This window comes from Polypterus senegalus, chromosome 3, assembly GCF_016835505.1.
Source record: "Polypterus senegalus isolate Bchr_013 chromosome 3, ASM1683550v1, whole genome shotgun sequence".
Taxonomy (NCBI): Eukaryota; Metazoa; Chordata; class Cladistia; order Polypteriformes; family Polypteridae; genus Polypterus; species Polypterus senegalus.
Window position 1 is genome coordinate 119,906,084 of NC_053156.1, and position 18,228 is coordinate 119,924,311.

General features: G+C 35.9%; 1 protein-coding gene across 3 annotated transcripts in view; it reads right to left on the reverse strand.

Moving 5' to 3' along the window:
* grik2 (glutamate receptor, ionotropic, kainate 2) overlaps window positions 1-18,228 on the reverse strand; it is a 786,146-nt gene that overhangs the window by 236,625 nt on the left and 531,293 nt on the right. For all 3 annotated transcript variants that reach the window (XM_039747858.1, XM_039747859.1, XM_039747861.1), the window contains 2 exons: window positions 11,804-11,922; window positions 2,799-3,016 (listed from right to left, as the gene is read on the reverse strand). In XM_039747858.1, coding sequence (XP_039603792.1) covers window positions 2,799-3,016; window positions 11,804-11,922 — 337 coding nt within the window. The remainder of the gene's footprint in view (window positions 1-2,798; window positions 3,017-11,803; window positions 11,923-18,228) is intronic.

Genomic DNA, 18,228 nt, shown 5'->3' on the forward strand with positions numbered 1-18,228 from the left:
GTTACTTGGAACCCAAGTGTTTTCGAACATGATCAAACATGTATGGCTTGTGCGGCATCGGTTAAACAAAGGAGTCTTGAGACAGTCTGAGCCCTTTCTTTGTCGAATTAATACACAAGTTATTTTATTGCAAAAACATTAGCAGTTTTTTGTGTATTTTACTGTTGAGTTTCAAAAGTGTACAACCAGCATGGGGCCAAAGAAAGCATTAAAGGATGCACCAATGAAGAAATTTGTTAAAATAACCATAGAACTGAAAAATGAAATCCTCAAAAACATGAAGACGATATTCATGTGGCTAATCTGGCACACCAATACGGTAAAGCAACATCACCAATATGTCCCGTTCATAAAGAGAAAGATGGATTCAAGAGTGCTGATGTGGCAAAAGGTGTTAAAGTGTTAATGAAACAAAGACCTAAATCAATCAATGATGTAGAAAAATTGTTGCTAGGGGGGTATAAACCAGAAACAGTTAGCGGGTGATAGCATATCCATGGTGATCATATGTGAAGAATAAAGGGAGTTGTATGCTGATTTCATTCAGAAAACCCCTGGAACGAGTGATTCAGAAGCCGAAACATTTAAAGTGAGCAGGGGATGGTTGGAGGAGTTTAAAAAAAGAAGTGGTATTCACAGTGCCATAAGGCATGGTGAAGCCACAAGCACAAGAGACACATCAAGGAGTTCCAGGAGTTCAATGAGAGTAAGGGTTCCCTGCCACTACATACAATGTATGTTTATCAACAGTTCTGGGTTGTGGAACAGATTAATTAAATTTGCATTATTTCTTATGGAAAAATTCTATTCGGAAATCGAGCATTTCTTTCACGAGTCACTTTCTGGAACAGATTACTCTCATGAACCGAGGTTCCACTGTAATAGAAAAAGTAATTGTAGTATTCTTTCTGGTGATAGTTTCATTCTAAGGTGGACTCACTTGAACATTAGATTACTGACAATTAAGGTCACTATTGAACAATTCAACTATTTAAATCTACCCAACAACACCGAACAGAACTGAGTGGGTCAGATAATGGATGGACAGACAACTTTTTGTAATTTATGTCAGCCCCAAACTATTGTGATGCCCCTTCTGTCCTCATTAATCTTTCCCTTCACTCAACACTTAATCCTAGTCACTTCCAAATGCTTTTAACTTTATAAATTTTAATATAGTATTTACTTTGCTGTCAACACTTTCATCATATTATTTTGTAGTGCATTTGGTCTACACTGTCTTTTCCCATTATCTGAATGCTGTTTGGCTCAACTCATTTTGTCATATTTTAACTTCTAAAGTTTATACTTTAATCTGTTAAATCCCACATTCATCATTCTTTTTTAGCAGTATAATACATTTTCAAATGTGTTTGGTATGTTATGTCAAATCTAAACTAGCCAGTGACTATTTTATAAAATTATTTAATCAGGAACAGACAAAAATGTCTTAGACAATAAATCTAAAGTATACATAAGTTGTGAAAATCAGCATCATGAAGTCATATGAAGTAGTCCCTATTCATCATATAGTACAAAACATCAAATTGTTGAATCTATTTCTTTATTTTTCTTCACAGAAATTTAGATTCCTGACACCATTAACAGATCCTTTTTCTCATTTAATGCTTGCCATTGCTATAAATCCAAAACCCAACAGTTTTTTTTATTATATTCCCAACAGAATGCATAACAGTGCACCTTGTTTTATCACTATATTTTAAGTTCTTGTTACAGAAACATTATAATTATTTTTATTACTGTAATTCTCTCCAATAGCCCTCAATAATAAGTCTTAATAACCCTCTATATGCATAAATCAAAGCAAATATGTGGTGAATCTTACTCTCCTGCATCTAATCATTCTTTACTCCTGTGTACTGTAGGCACAACTTCCGGAGCTACTAAGAAATACATTTCTAATTTAATTATGAAACTAATATAATGCATGAAAATCAAATCGTAAAATATGCCACATCAAAGTTTCCCAATGTTGGTAAAAATGTCCCTGAATCTCATTGGCAATAATAAAGTTTTTCTTACATTCGGAAGAGCGCTCTACCATATAAACACATCATATACGAGATACCACTTTTGCAGTTCAAATTATTGAACTGTTCCTTGTAAAGAGGGAGTTAAGAGGAGAACACCCATTAGGAAACATTCAGGTCACAATTAGGAATTAAACACAGCTATTTCAATCAAACTTTGAGCAAGTGATCATCTCTACAATGAAAATCTCATTGAATGGGGTAAATCAGCACAAACTGATCGATATTCCACTTTTTAAAGAAAGAGCTTTTTGTGTAATATTGCTTACTTATTTAGTAATTGTAGTATAAATGTTCAGAATGTTAACATATCATACTATACCAGGTAAAATTCAAATGTATCCATTTTTAAAAAGATAAGAAAGAATTGTAAAAAAAAAAATTCTTTTGCTCAGCTATAATGGAGTATTGAAGAGTTATTCATTTAAGTCATTTCAAACTAAAATGCTTGGCTGTTAAAACTTTCCATTACAAAATCATGGCCTAAAAAATCTCATCCACTTAAAAAAAGAACAAAAATTGATCCAATTACATAACAATCAGGCACTTACAGATCTTGTTTGCTTAGAAAGTGCCAGCATATTTAACAGCCCTAACTTCAAGCACCAGTTCACAATAAAGCAATTGAGTGTTTTGAAACATTTGGCAGCCCTTCAAAATAGCACCGTGAAAAGCAAAATAAATAAACAATACATAAATAAATAAAGAACTCTTTTTTTTTTAAAGAAAAACATAAATGTCACCTACCTTAAAGAAAGTCATGGTTGCTCCATCTTCTACTACACCATACTCTATTTTAGTCTGCTTTGCCAAATCATCTGCAGAATCTATGGGAGACTCCATACGTTCCACTGTTAGAAAGGCGGCAAGATTAGCAGTATAGGATGAAATGATGATCAGTGTGAAAAACCACCAGATACCCCCAACAATCCTGGTAGAAAGAGCTTTGGGCATGAGCTCAGAACCTAGCAGAAAGGAGGACAGGGTATAAACCAGCTGTTGCATACAACATTATTAGCTATTAATGTATTGCGGAGTAACAACCTTGAGAAGGAAAGGCCCAGACAATGCAAACACAAAGAAAGATAGAAAAGATACTAAAGTGAAATCAATTTCACAGTATACTATAAGAATGATTTTAGACAAAAGTCTAATTTTGTCTTTGTCACAGGAGAAGAATGCATTCAGCACAGCCAAAACGGAAAGCACTGCTTTTTGCATTAGGTTTCTGTTGATTCTGATCCAGTATTTTCCCTCTTAATAAATGTTTTATATACACATAATATGTTAAGTTCATAAAAACAAGACAATTTTATATTATGTATCTTTTGGGGTGACACTCATTGCTGTGATCAGTAACTATAACATTGAACAGTCAGTAACAGATTTCTGAAGGAAATCCGGGTCTTTTTTTAGTCACCACAAAACAACATTCAGGTAACTTGTTTTGTTTCCAATAAAATAATAATAATAATAATACATTTAAAAGGGTGGGCATAGGGGCAATGCCAAACCCATTTCTAGAACAATGCTCTAGAAAAGTTGTGATGGGAAAACTGAATTTAAAAATCAATGCCAGATGCATTTTAGTCTATATCTTGCTATATGTTACTAAGGCTATCTTCAGACTGCAGCTAAAAACTATTAAATCCTAATATTTGGCACATACTGTATCTGATTTTGTTTTGATTGACTTTTCAAATTAAATCAAATCTCATAGGACTGCATTTAGATATCTTTCCTGACAGACGCACCCTAATAGTCAGTCATGAGCATACCGTCAGCTACATGCTAACCTCAGATTATTTACAGTGCAAGATGTCTCTGAGAATTAGTCAACTCATGATGGAAATAAAAAAGGAAAAAAAAAAAATTGTAGCAGTGGCAGTGAGTTGAATCTTCACTGCCAGATTTGTACATAATATCCTGTGGACTGGCGGGATAAAGATGTGGAGGGGTTTGATGCAAAACATTGCTTGGAAAATTTCAGAATATTAACAGAAATGTTTGAATATTTATGCCAACATCAGTCTGCAAGACTATTTTGAAAAAAAAAATACTGACTTGAGGCACACTATTTCAGAAAAAGTAGACATAATGGTGCATTGGCAGACAATGCACAAGAGTACCACAAACAGCTGAACCAGTAAGACACCAACATTTTTATTTGACAATTCTCTAAAAGGATTGAATTTGTTCATGCGAGGGAAAAAAAAATCAGGACTGAATTACAGTATGTATGAATGTTTTAAAAGGCAGATGTATTCTTAATCCACCAGCATAACAGATAGTTTAGGGAGATGGTGACACCACAATTCTAATATTACCAAAGCAGTTACAAAAACCATAAACATATAAAATTAACTTACATTTTAAAATAAACTCACAAGCCTAAAGTAATCACAAACCTCGATTAAATTGAAGCATAATAAAAACATTTACCTGGACTTTTATTTACTTTGAACTTGTCACTGCATGCAAGAACAAAAATAATCACCTTTTAACTGATGCATGACATCACAGTGACTAGTGAGAAACTGATTATGGAGAACTTTTGGGCATGCCAAGAGTGAAGGTGATCAGTGTAATCAATAAGTAGAGAACGATATTTCCAGTGTTTAGCACATGTTCTAATATAAACCCATCTGTAAAGTGCATAGAATCAGCCTTTACCAATGCATTCAAAGCCTAGAGTTGCTGTCCTGTTTTATACCTGTCGCAGAACTATTCATTCAGTCATTTTAGATACTTGTACAGGGACTTCAGTTTAATTCTCCTCTCTATCACTGTCGGCATGCAGTTTGCACATACTTTCATGTGGTTTGTCTGTGCTGGCATCTACCTTCTAGACTAGTTGGTTTTCACATGCATACCAAAGACATACATGATGCATATTCTGTGTTATATATATATCTGTACAATAAATTGAATAGGGCGGCATGGTGGCGCAGTGGTAGCGCTGCTGCCTCGCAGTTAGGAGACGCGGGTTCGCTTCCCGGGTCCTCCCTGCGTGGAGTTTGCATGTTCTCCCCGTGTCTGCGTGGGTTTCCTCCAGGCGCTCCGGTTTCCTCCCACAATCCAAAGACATGTAGGTTAGGTGGATTGGCGATTCTAAATTGGGCTTGGTGTGTTTGTGTGTGTCCTGCGGTGGGTTGGCACCCTGCCCAGGATTGGTTCCTGTGTTGGCTGGGATTGGCTCCAGCAGACCCCTGTGACCCTGTATTCGGATTCAGTGGGTTAGAAAATGGATGGATGGATAAATTGAATAAAACTGTCATTCAATTTCAGTAATATGCTTTTGAAGAAATATTTATTTTTTTCTCTTAGAGGGTGTTGTGAAGCGCCTAGGGGGGTTTTTGGACTCTAGTAGGCGCTATATCAAATACAGGCCATTTACCATTTACCATTTCTTCAGTATATACTGATGTATCAACCTATTTCTTTCCCACAATTCAAAATTTAGCAGAGTTTAGGGTGATTTCAACAGCACTGAGCACATAGATAAAAAACAATCTGCATGTGGTGCCAGTTCTTTGCCGAGCACATTCATATATAGGTTCATAATTACTCTGAACAATTAAGTTGACCTATATATCTTTGGGAAAAGTAAAAAGTACAATGGGGGAAAGAAAAAAAACAAGCCCTACACGTGAGAAGAACCTGCAAACTCCATACAGACTCACAGCTATGAAGCAGCATTAAGAATTAAACACTGTGCTTCCTTATGTAGTGAGATGTAAAATATCCTGTATGAAACAACTACTTATGAAATGCATATATCAGATTGGGTGGAATTTATGTAATATTTATACTGTGTTTGGCGCATGCATATTGGCGTCGTTCTCATTCCTCATTCCTTCGCCATCACTTCCTCTACCTCTTCATATCTTAAATCATTCTTGGGGCAGATGGAACACTTAAGTGCCAACTTAAGTGAAAAATTAAGAAAAATGTACTAAGTAATTGCAACACAAAAGATGACTTAATCAGTTTTAACGCCAAAAGATGCAGACAGAAAAAGAGAAGCAGTGGGCCGCTAGGCTGGAGAAAAAAAGAGCTGCTCAGTAAGTAGCAAGCACATCAACCTCTGAGCAAATGAATGTTAAATGTACAGAGAAAGAGTATGAAAATTATGAGTCAAGTGTATATATATATATATACACAGTATGTATATGTGTATATATATATATATATATATATATATAGGCTCCACCTCCAAAGAAACAGAAAACTCGCTTAGCCGCTAATAAAACAAGCAGGGCCAACACATCAGCAAAACAAAACCTCAGAAAAAAGATAAAATCGATTAGCATTTAACATCGGCAAAACGGTATCCCTTTTACTTTTCCTCCCGCCGCTAATACATAAGCGATGCAACCATGTTGGCAAAACGAATCCTCCTAAGAAAGAGATGCTCAGAGTAGGTCCTTTTAATTACCTGACATCACTACATTTATATATATATATATATATATAGATAGATAGATAGATAGATAGATAGATAGATAGATAGATATATATGTATGTATGTATACTGGGTGAGTCAAAATTATGTTAACATTTGAATGGTGGAAACAATTTATTCACAAAACATGCTTCATATGTGCAAGATGATTTAAAGGAATGTCTCAACATGTTCGCCATCATGGTCAACACATGTAGCATATGTGGCACATAAATTGCCCACAAAAATTGCATATAAGTATATACATAGCAGTACTATTATTGTTAACATAATTTTTACTCACCCTGTATATATATACAGGTATATATATACAGGGTGGGCCATTTATATGGATACACCTTAATAAAATGGGAATGGTTGGTGATATTAACTTCCTGTTTGTGGCACATTAGTATATGTGAGGGGGGAAACTTTTCAAGATGGATGGTGACCATGGTGACCATTTGGAAGTCGGCCATTTTGGATCCAACTTTTGTTTTTTCAATAGGAAGAGGGTCATGTGACACATCAAACTTATTGGGAATTTCACAAGAAAAACAATGGTGTGCTTGGTTTTAACGTAACTTTATTCTTTCATGAGTTATTTACAAGTTTCTGACCACTTATAAAATGTGTTCAATGTGCTGCCCATTGTGTTGGATTGTCAATGCAACCCTCTTCTCCCACTCTTCACACACTGATAGCAACACCGCAGGAGAAATGCTAGCACAGGCTTCCAGATTTTGTTCAGTGATGAGGCAAACTTTTATGTGAATGGTGAAGTTAACAAACAAAACCACCGCTATTGGTCTGACACTAACCCACATTGGATAGATCCCTCCAAGACTGTTGGAACAAAAAATGATGGTATGGTGTGGTATATGGGGTACAAAGATAGTGGGGCCATTCTTCATCAATGGAAACCTCAAGGCCACTGGATATGCGAAATTGCTACATGATGATGTGTTTCCCTCTTTATGCACTGAAGCTGGCACGTTCCCTGAGTTTTTCCAGCAAGATGGTGCACCACCACATTATGGATGTCAGGTCCAAGCATTCCTAGATGAACAGTTTCCTGGAAAGTGGATTGGTCGTTGTGTGCCAGTTGAATGGCCCCCAAGGTCTCCCGATCTGACCCCCTTAGACTTTTATCTTTGGGGTGATCTGAAGGCAATTGTCTATACTGTGAAGATACGAGATGTGCAGCACCTGAAACTACGGACACTGGAAGCCTGTGATAGCATTTCTCCTGCGGTGTTGCTATCAGTGTGTGAAGAGTGGGAGAAGAGGGTTGCATTGACAATCCAACACAATGGGCAGCACATTGAACACATTTTATAAGTGGTCAGAAACTTGTAAATAACTCATGAAAGAATAAAGTTACGTTAAAACCAAGCACACCATTGTTTCTCTTGTGAAATTCCCAATAAGTTTAATGTGTCACATGACCCTCTTCCTATTGAAAAAACAAAAGTTGGATCCAAAATGGCCGACTTCCAAATGGCCACCATGGTCACCACCCATCTTGAAAAGTTTCCCCCCTCACATATGCTAATGTGCCACAAACAGGAAGTTAATATCACCAACCATTCCCATTTTATTAAGGTGTATCCATATAAATGGCCCACTCTGTATATACATATACACACATGCAGTCAATTGTAGTACATGGCCGGGATGAACCCTGTTCTCTCACCTGGCCAGATGGACAGAGTAGTGAATATTCAGGAGCAGGGCATGTGCTATCTTAGCCAGGCATTGGACATGTCTTGCCAACATAGACAGACTGGCATCCCGGTGGGATTCAACAGAAGATCCTGGGGACCAGAGTAGTGGAAGGACTTAGCGTTAGCATACCATGACTGCATGCACCTATGGTAGCAGCATTCTTGGACAAGTGTACCCGGATCCACAACTGCAGGGTGTACTACAGGGGCAGCCCTGTAGGGTTCAATGGGTCCTGTTAGGGAGTACTGCAGGAAATGGCTGTTCCTACTTTATGAGACTTTTTCCAGATCCAGAAGTGCTGCCCAGGTGAAATATGGCAGCACCGGAAGTACTCCTGGGTCTGGTATAAAGCAGGCCACACTGCCTCATCCAGGTGAGTTGGAGTTGGTAGGTAGAGGACAAGGCTTGTCTTAAGGAGAGTGGAGATTTGGTATTATATTGTGGTTACTCATGTGTTGAAAGGATGAACTTGTGAAAAGGTACTTTTATATAATATAACTTCACTTGATTTGAACCCTTGCCTGTGTATATGCACGTGTGTGTGTGTGTGTGTATATGTATGTGTTTATATACTGTATATTTATATACAGTATGTATAGTTTTATATTTACATTTTATAAATAGTGTTTTTTCATATTTGTGCATAAAAATACATCTGTATTTCTTCTTTTTGCTCACATGAACACTTTCACATGGCTTCATTGGCTCCATAGTGAGTGACATCAGATAAATGAAAGGGCTGGCCCTAAAACACGTATCATCTCTTAAAGATGTTCATAAATGCATATTTTAACATGTACTCAGCCTGATAACCACATTCAGTATTGCTCCTAAACTGTTTAGGCAGTGTTGACCTATTTTATAGCTGGAAACTACTTGAAATTCATGTTGTTTAAACCCCTGGGTGAAGTATTTATTTATTTATTGGTAAAGGGAAAACCTGAAATCCATGTTCATATTATAGGCACTAAATGTCAGAAGAAACATGCAGGCTTGGTCTGTGATTATTTTATGCCACAGCAACCTGCATCTCCTAAAGTCTCTCCTAGAGTAGTAGTGAATCAGAATCATGCCAGAAAGTGCATATGCATAATCTATATTAATATCTGTTGTCATGTTCAAGGCCTAGTGGTCACATGTCTGGTGCTCTCCAGCTATTAATCTGCATTGTATCTTAAAATAAAAATTAATTGAAATCATCATTATTACCTGACCTCTAAATTATCACAACATTTTCTTCCATTCTATATTACACAGTTTATTATTACTGAGAAAAAGATGATTTACACATTTTTTAATAGTTCGAGGCAAGTTGACATTCAAGACTTACCTCCTTTGTATACAAAAATAACAAAGATGGAAAAAGATTTTGATTATTAGGCAGAAATCTAAGACTTTGCCTGTAAATTTTCCAGTATCAAGTTCACATAGTAACTCAGCATTGCATATTTCTCAGAAGTAGCTGGAGTTGACTGCTCATGACTCATTTGAACAGTGAGTTCTCCAGTATATTAGGGAATGGACTGTAATTTGATAAAAAAAGTAACAAATTGGCAAATTTCCATAATTTTTTAATTTATATGTTATTGACTGAAGGTAGTCATATAACAGTATAGTCTCATTTAAATAAAAAACTTTATTGAAAAATAGGTTAGCAAAAGTAGTTAGTAAGTTTACAACTGAACATGCAGAAAAATAAAGGTTGATATATGTGCAAGAGGCTGGATGCTAATTAAAAGAGGGTCCCAATTAAAAAAGGAAAACTGCATGTTGAAATCTGGCATATTCTTCCTTGAAGCAACATGTAATATGGAGTGTGGGAAAAGAAGTTTTTCCAAATGAATAAAGGTTAAAAAAAATGTAGTCATCTCTCAAGCAGCTCTTGGCATCACAACAACAGTACAGACTGAATTTCCCCACAATCCATCTTACCAACTGTTGGTCAAGAAGAACACTTGGACATGACAGCCAACTCCCGTTCCAGACTGCTGCCTAGAATGCTGTAAGGAAAAAGAGAAATATACCTTGCTCCTTTGGCTTTCGTAGCCCTGTTAGCCATACAGTTAGACAAGACTGAACAATAACAAAGTTACCCAGGATGCTCAGCAGTTGACTGCTATTTGTAACACTGACTGGGAAAGAGAGAACGGTGGGAATTTTTGATACAAGGGTCACAATTACCACAAGTTCATATCTTACCCATGTACCAGTTAGACGGTACCACCTAGGCCGTTGAAACAGAGCCTGGTTGGGGCTGACTGTCATGTACCCAAGGTAACGTCATGTGCAACACGACATCCCACAGTTTTCTGGGGGCTAGCAAGCTGTGGACAGGGGGGCCTCTTTACAGTGTAGTCTTATGCAATGACAGAACATGCCAAAGAAGCAGTATTCTTACTTAGCCAGACCTGCAGAATTAAATGCTTGCCACAAATGCATATTAAAGCATATTAAAGCATGAATCCCTGCCTAAATAGAAAGCCATTTCTTTTTCCTAGTGCCAGTGAAGTAAAACAATCAACTGAAATTTTATTCTTTAAAATGCATGTTTACGTTCTTTTCTAGAGTCATACTGTGTGAGAACTGAGCTTTGGCCTAGAGAATGTATACTTATATTCCCTTTATATTACTTTAAGTATAGAATTATAGTTATTTTTCATTTTTTAGATTCTACAGCTTTACATTATAAATATTTCTGTCAATTAAATTATTTAGAAAATATATAATACATTAAACCATATTTTATTTATATGGATGAGTCAGTTTTTAAGAAATATAATAGTAAAGTCCTATATTAATAAAAGAGCTATTCTCCTATATCCCTCCTAGGAAATGGTTGCCCTTTAAAAACTACTTTTTTGTTCTTTTCAATGATCAATTTCACATCTAAAGTACGTTACATAACATTACTGCATTGCTGAACAATACTGCATACAAAAATCTGACATAAAATAAACACGAGACTAGTAAGTTAACCGTCATAAAGTAAACTATCTGCTTACCATTTGTTTTCACAATTTTTACTGAATTCATCATTCACATTAAAATTTTTCTCATATGAGAAACGAAAAATTGGGTTTTACGAGTACCCAAAGATCCCAGACAAAATCATAATACGTTGCAGTTAGCAGTAGTGATGTGCCTAAAACTGCAGCTTTTTTTGAAGGGTTGAGTTTTTAATTAAAAAAAAACAAACCAAAAATGATCGGAGATACAAGCGTAAATAGATATAGTTTTTACATTTAAAAAACTGCAGGCTGAGAAACAGGATACTGTTCCTTTTGTTAACGGAATACTTACCTTCACCACCAAAAACGGTTAAATAACTAAATGACACCACATGCATGATCAGCAAATGCCCTAACCTAATTTTTTTTTATATCATGTATGAGATGCTACCTTGGTATTGAGGTTTCTGACTGTTATGCAAAATAAATAAACAAAGAAATAAAAATAAAGAACCATTACTGTCTACATGCACAGAGGCACCCATGCAAGCATTATGCGCCCGATAGAGCAGTTACCCCCAGCAAAAAAGTGGGACATGTGCCCAAAGGGAGGAGCAAGCTGAATCGTGTACCTTGCTGCATGAGAGCTCCAACTCCAAACCAGAAACTATTTAGCAAGGTAAAATTGTTTTCCACCACATCTGAGTCAGGGTTGCATGGGTGTGGGTTATACCACTCGTAGGGGCTAAACCTGTGGTAATTGACAAAGAAGAATATGATTTAAACAAAAAAAAAATTTTAAAAAACAGCAAATATAAAAAAAAATAAAGCTTATTCTCCTGTGAAAACAAAATGGGTTATTGTTACTCCCTGAATCTCAAAACTGACCTGCTAAAATTTTTCCATGAAACAAAGATTTCTAATTACTCTACTTAAGTACATTTAATAATTTTATACTGCAAATAAAGTACAAAATTATCACAAGGCAAAAAATATTCATTAGCATAACATAACTTAATATTGTAAACAAAATACAAAACTTCTTAAAAGGAATGTGAAATACATTCAAAGACTTTTGAACGAAATGTAAGAGTGAGTAATCACAATAAAGCAGAGAAAGAAACCGTATTGAAAAAGGAATAACACAATTGTATTTCATTAAGAAAAAAATCTCAATTGAGTAATTAAGAGATGGATATAGGAAGTTGCTGCACATTCCTGTCATGTAAAAATGTGCTGTGAAAAAGAAAAGAAAGACATCATGAAGATCAGTGAAAATATAACAGCAACACAATGTCAACAGAAATCAGTATAAACAAGTAAGCATAAAATGCATACATAGGCTTACCCTGCAAACCAAGATAATTAACAATTTTTAAGTATTAAAAAAGGATGATCTTGGGGGAAAATAATTTTGAGAAATGAATGGCTTGGTTGCATAATGGCAAATACCCCTTGTGACAGGAATTATAATAAGTTCTATTTTAACATATTACATTCAGCAATTTATCATTACGTAATGTCAAATGAAGCACTGAAATTATCATTTGCCCAAATAAAATAATCTTATCCTTTAAAATTTCATTAAGAGATATTTAGTTACATAGTGTAGAGATAACAATAGTCAGTAAAGAGCTAATAAAAAGATCTCCACAGGTGTTGTTACAGGTCAGAAAATAGATGTAAAATAAGTACAAGTTTTAAATATATAATGGAACACTATAAAGACTAAAACGAAGTAAAAAGTAACCTTTAGGGAACAGAAGGAATTTATGGCAGTTCCTGTACACTCCCTGCATATTATAACTTACTAATGTATTCTACACATGTCTCAGCAGTGGAGTAATGTCACAAGATGGAAGCCATTCCTCACATAACAGGACATTTAAGCTTGTATAACTGTTTCACAAAAATACATTCTATTTCCCCAAAACATGTGGGAAAATGTCTTATGATCTATTGAGACCAAAGTAGATGATTCTAGCCTCAATTCCAAAAGAGCTCAGTTCCAACTGTGAAGCATGGCAGTGAGGGCTTCATTCTATAGGGGTGCCTCTCCTCAGTGGGGAGAGGCACTGGTCAGGACCAAGGGAAAAATTAACAGCTTCATATATCAAGATAATTCCCATGCCTTCTTAACTTAAAAAAAGGGATTTCACTTTTCATCACAACAATGACCTGAGCCACACAGTCATCCCTACCAAACAGATAATGTGGTAAATCACATGCACATGGCTGAACATAAGAGAAACCTTTGCATAATAACAGCTTGAAATATTCAGAAAGGAAGAGTGGGATTAAATTGCAAAGTCCTTGTGTGCTGAGACCTACAGTATCTAACCACACCTACTACTGTATTTCAAGAAGAGGGTGCTTCTACAAATTATAGTTTATGGATATAACTTGCAAAATACCCACGCTTCGCAGCGGCAAAGTACTGCCTTCAAATTTTTATTAAGAAGAAAAGTAAACCTTTTTAAACTGAGGGAAAATATACCAATAATTATTTGTTAAGGATCTCTTTGTATGCAACGTTGTGAGTTCAGCCCTCCGGTTATAATATGACCAAACTGTGCGCTGAGCTTACTCTTGAGCATGCAACATACAGTTGGCCATATGAAAAGCAATCTTGCCTCAAATCTCACAGCTTGGATTGCTGCTGTCATAATCGGTTTGAGTTTCATGGTTTGTTTCAATTACGTTAGTATTTGTTGGACATGTTGTGTTGAAGTGACAATCGGCATCTGTCAAGCATTGTAAGCACACAACCGGTTTCATTGATAACTTCTGAATAATTTGTGAATCTAAGATGTTTAAGAGGCATTGGCGGTTGTCCAAAGGTGTAAAATATTTGTCTATTTCGGTACACTTGAAAGCGCCAACTGAACAATTCAGCGGCAGCCATCAACTCACATGCAGAACCATAGGTGAAGGGCTTAAGCATTTCACTCTTATAGTGCCCCTGTGTAGTATAATTATCTCCTATACCGTCATCAGTCCACACCTTGAACCTGTCCCAGTCACTCAATACATAAAACACAATGTTCCTCCGGATATCACGAGTGAGCCTGATATGGCCGTGCAGTATGTAACACAGAGAATGGAAAAGGCAGGCGCCATCTCTGGGAATGGAAGCCACTCAGTAAGTGACAGTTCTTTGATCGATGGTGATCACCTCGATAGACATGTTAATGGGGGTATGGTTGGAACAATAAAGGAAATGGGTACCTGAACAATGTAAACTAAGTCTAAAATACCTATACAATAACTATAATTGTAATAAACGAACAATAAAACAGCGGAGAAGCCGTGGATTAAATAAAAAGGCTGCGGTTATCAGCAGAGAGATGTGAATACCGTGGCGAAGCAAGGAAGGGAATGAAGAGACCGGGGCGAAGGATGGCCTTTTATAGGCAGACAGCCAACAACATGGGAGGCGTGGGGATGGGGGACCCAAAGCCGCCTCACACGGCGAATGACCTGCAGGCTATGGACGTATATATGCATGTAAGTAGGTTTCAGTTAGCGTTGGGAACCCGTGTGCCAAATTTCTTGAAGATGGGCCCATAGGTAACAAAGACCGTTGGAAAGTGGCGTCATACCACCGAAATAAGTACATACATTGGTTTCGGTTAGCGCAGGGAAGCCGCCTACCAAATTTCGTGACGATGGGGCCATAAATAAGCAAGTTTAACATGGTGGACGTTGTCAACCGTTATGACTGTTACACGTAGAATTTCTAAATGAAACCTGCTTAACTTTTGTAAGTAAGCTGTAAGGAATGAGCCTGCCAAATTTCAGCCTTCTACCTACACGGGAAGTTGGAGAATTAGTGATGAGTGAGTCAGTGAGGGCAACAAAAACTGTTGGAAAGTTCAATATGGCGGCCGACAGTGGCATCATACCACCGAAATAAGTACGTACATCGGTTTCGGTTAGCGCAGGGAAGCCGCATACCAAATTTCGTGAAGATGGGGCCATAAATAAGAAAGTTTAACATGGTAGATGTTGTCGCTGGTGGACGTTGTCAACCGTTATGACCGTTACGTGTAGAATTTCGAAATGAAACCTGCTTAACTTTTGTAAGTAACCTGTAAGGAATGAGCCTGACAAATTTCAGTCTTCTACCTAAATGGGAAGTTGGAGAGTTAGTGATGAGTGAGTGAGTCAGTCAGTGAGGGGTTTGCCTTTTATTAGTATAGATAAACTTATACAACCAAGATAATGAAAGTATTATTTGTATCTTTGTGTGAAATATTTTTTCCTAAAACTTCAGTTCAATATTGTGGATAATAAGATTTTAAAGATGAAGACCAGTTAGACATAAATCCTGTTGTTACATCAACAAAAGCTGAAATTTCAAAAAGGTGTGTAGACATATTATTTACTGTATACACCATCAAGGTTCTTCCAAAACAAGGAGATTGAACATATCAGCCTGAAACAGGACTCCACTAAATATACTGTACATACTGTATAGCCGGTTTGTTCTGATCAGTGGTAAAAGAAATAACATTATAAAATCTAATATATATTAGTATAATATTTTAAATAATAATAATACTAAGAAAATCAATATCTTAAAATTAAAATTGACAGTGATAAATTATTTAAAATATATTTTGTTAGAATCATTGAAGCCTCTCTGTTCTCAAAAATATTAAAACAAAATAATGCAAACAAATGCTTTTAAAACCTATAGATAGATAGATAGATAGATAGATAGATAGATAGATAGATAGATAGATAGATAGATAGATAGATAGATAGATAGATAGATAGGATAAAAAAATCTAAAAAAAAAAATTCCTGAAAAAGCTTGTCATCCTATAAAACATTCAACGCTCAAACACTCTTTTTAATTACTCTAGCACAACATTATGGTGTCCCTGTCTTTAAAGCATGCACTTTATGAGCAAAGAGAGTTTTCATTTATTTCACTAAACTAAGACTGACATTACATTAGTAAAGGTTGATTGGATTACAATTAAATATCATGACCTGACTTCTTGCGTGCTTGAGTGGTAGGATCTGGACATTTCTGAAAGCATCCAGCTTCTTGAAATTTCAAGAGGAGCCTTTTTGCTTTAATTAATAAATATGACGAGTGCTACTTTGCTTTCATTCAGTCTAAAGGCTCTGATTGACTTTGATCAACACCTGATCGTGATTCCACATTAAGATCATTAATATAATTTCCTGTTTACAGTAACCTTGCAGGAAAATCATTCACCTTGTGCCCCTGTATTATTAGGTACTATAAAAAAAAGACAATATTCAAACATTTTTTTAATATAGCTGTATGGGGGATTTGTCTTTCAAATCTTTTGTGAACTTGTGAAACAAAATAAGGTAATGCATACAAAAAAGATTCCATTGTATAGAGTATTATGGAATGAGTTTTTTTTTTAAGGTAACATGCTGAGTGCTTAGCTGTCAGTTTAATCTGGAAGGAATAACCTTTTTTTATCTGGGGTCTTTAGAGCTGCTGATGCAATAGGCTGCACAAGGTCAATATCAAGATGACTTGTAACAGAATCAGCAATCAAACCACTGCAGATGTGAATTGACTGCAAAATTTGAAAGTTGGGATTGTTCTGCTTCCAAATGAATGTCGATTTTCATGATACCTTTGGAACTTAGGTGACCGCCAAATGCCAATGCAATAAGGTTTAAATGTCATTTACTCAAGATGAGCCCTTGCAGGATCCACAGGTAAATGCAGCACATCAAGGGAATTATATTAGACATGCTATTTTCTAAAGGTTTCTAAATCTGCTTAAACATTTTTAATATGGGATCATTATAAATTGTAACACATCACAATATAGTACTGCAGAATGTAGGAAGAGACTGTGTACATTATATAATGTTTAAAACACAATTTCTTCATGCAGTTATATGTCCTCATTTAAAATTCATGGTTGTTCTGGGATGCAAATGTAATTAAGTGTTGTCCAGCACAAGAGGCTGGACATAATGCAGTCTTTGCTTTAAAGAAAAGGGCATGATATGAGATAAACATATAGTAGGTGTTAGATATACAGTAAACTAAACAAAAATACTTAATGAACAATATGACATTCAATGGTATTTTCAGTGGACAATCAAACTTTAGATATAAAGGTGCCTTAAAAAGTACCTGGTCACTCTTTTTTCCAAACTTTTTTATCTCATATTTTAATTTGAGCCAGGATAAACTAATATTTTTTCCTGAATTACGTGTAAAATATGAGCACGATATTAAACCAAAGGGGAAACGTCAATATCTATCAATAATTACTATTTGAATCACTAACTAATTGACAGCAGTTCATGAAGCTACACAGAAACATTAAAGATTATTTCAATTCATAAGAAATTTTGGGTTTTTATACATTCTTTTATATTCAACATGACAATAATCTTTAAATAGTTTTTTTTTCTAAATTGCAGATGCATACTGACACAGATCTTTACTAACTGCAGAGATATGTGTACAGTTGGGTGGTCAGTAACACAAGATCCCTTCCAATACTTGTCCTAGCTTTCTTCCTGTTCACCCTATATAAGTCAGACTTTAAAAGTAATTCTGTGATATATTACCTTCAGATGTTCGCAGATCAATCTGCAATCATGGAGTGTATAACTGGTAAACGGAGAAAAATATGGATGCCTGATGTAGACATTTTCTTGAGTGATTAAGGCTGAACCAGCTACAGCTCACCATTTATAAAACCAGAGAGATGGTGCTGGACTTCAGGAATAGCAAGGCTATGTATGTTCTGGTGGTTCAAGTATATAAGTATATTATTTGTGTTTCCCGGCATGGCATGAGAAGTTTCATAAGACAATGAACCTCAGTGACAATGCAAAGTAGTGTGTAGCTATGTACTTTGCTGTATATAATATTTGTAATTTTTTTTTCAAAAGGGCTATTATTATTGGTATTGTAGTGCAGTGGTTAATGCTTTGGAACTAGAACTTCAAATCCTGAGATTGTGGGTTCAAATCCTGGTACTGACACTGTGTAACTGTGAGCAAGTCACTTCATCTGCCTGTTCTTCAATCGTTAAAA